Source organism: Cryptomeria japonica, chromosome 7 (genome assembly GCF_030272615.1).
Source record: "Cryptomeria japonica chromosome 7, Sugi_1.0, whole genome shotgun sequence".
In the NCBI taxonomy this organism is placed as follows: domain Eukaryota; kingdom Viridiplantae; phylum Streptophyta; class Pinopsida; order Cupressales; family Cupressaceae; genus Cryptomeria; species Cryptomeria japonica.
In genome coordinates this window covers 131,279,079-131,280,448 of record NC_081411.1, presented here as the reverse complement: position 1 = coordinate 131,280,448, position 1,370 = coordinate 131,279,079, and the positions used below count along the sequence as shown (strand labels likewise).

At 37.9% G+C, this 1,370-nt stretch overlaps 1 protein-coding gene across 1 annotated transcript; it reads left to right on the top strand.

The window, feature by feature from the left end:
* LOC131856509 (uncharacterized) lies at positions 1-606 on the top strand. The gene has a single exon (XM_059208323.1). It carries the CDS (start codon positions 1-3, stop codon positions 604-606), a length of 606 nt encoding a protein of 201 aa, XP_059064306.1.
* The last annotated feature ends 764 nt before the right edge of the window (positions 607-1,370 follow it).

Here is a 1,370-nt window from a genome sequence, read left to right as displayed (position 1 = left end):
ATGGAGTCAATCCGCAACATTGTGTGTGCAAACCTGACGTTGCTTCACAATGGTTTGAAGCAGCTGCACGGCTACACGCCAGGAGCCTCGGAAACCCTGCAACTCACGCTACGCCCTTTCCGCGAGACTGACCTCGATGACTTCTTTGGATGGGCGGGAGACGATGCAGTAACCCGCTTTATGACTTGGGAAACATTTCCCAACATAGAAAACGCGAGGCAATTTCTGACGACTGTGATAATCCCTCACCCGTGGTTCAGGGCCATCTGCATTAATGATAAGGCCGTGGGTCATGTTCTGCTCAGACAGGGCACTGGAATTCATAGCTGTCGTGCCGAGTTGGGCTATGCTGTTAGCAGCAACTACTGGGGCAGAGGCATTGCTACTGAAGCTGTCATGCGGGCTATACTGGCTGGGTTCTCTGATCTTCCTGGACTGACACGCATAGAAGCCATGGTGCTGCCTGAGAATCTGCCTTCGCAGAAGGTGCTCGAAAAGGCTGGGTTTACTCGAGAGTGCCTGCTTCGACGCTATATTAAGATTCGTGAGAACGTCCGAGAGTGTATTCTTTACAGTCATGTTTTACCTGTGGCTTCCTCTTCTTAATCAGATGAGATCGTACCCACATGGATATTAGCTGTGCTTTAGTCTTTGGATCTTAATTCGAAGACAGGATGGATATATTAGTAGTATAGTGAAATAAGATGAAGTATATGGTCTTCGTCGCAGTTGAAAGTACGACCTTGCGGGTATCTCCGTTTCACTGAAAGTATAAATGTATAACTATAAAAAATAATAATATTATTACTAGTATTTGAGGAGTGCAGTGTGAACTAGCATGCAACCTTTGTTTGTCTAATTTCTTATTAGTAATTTCTTCATATTCGGTTGATTGTAATATATCTATGGTTGAATTTTCTTGATATTTCATAAAACAAATTGAAAAAAATAAATTAATTTCTAATTCACACTTAATAAAATGTTCATAATTTTCAGTGTGAAGTCTAAACAAAATAACTTTCAATTATATGTTCATATTTTTAGTGTTAGTCAAATGTATATCATTGTTAGTATATTAAGATTGTATGTATGTATGTTTATCTTAATGCTTATGAGTTTTATTATATCTTATTCTTACATGAGCTTATACCTTCTTATCATGTTGTTTGTAGTGGGGGTAACCATCTTTATATTCTTCTGTGACCATATTTTATTTATTTGTGTGTCTAGGTTTGTCTATCAATATGATTGTCTATTTTAAATTATTACGCAACATTATTTGGTTATTAAGGGCCATTTTATCTTATTATTTTGGTAGTTATTCATTGTTATAATTCATGTCCATTATGTTCTTTATGTCTTTTTACACT

Coding starts and splice junctions, on each gene's coding strand:
- LOC131856509 (XM_059208323.1), top strand. CDS start 1: ATGGAGTCAATCCGCAACATTGTGTGTGCAAACCTGACGTTGCTTCAC.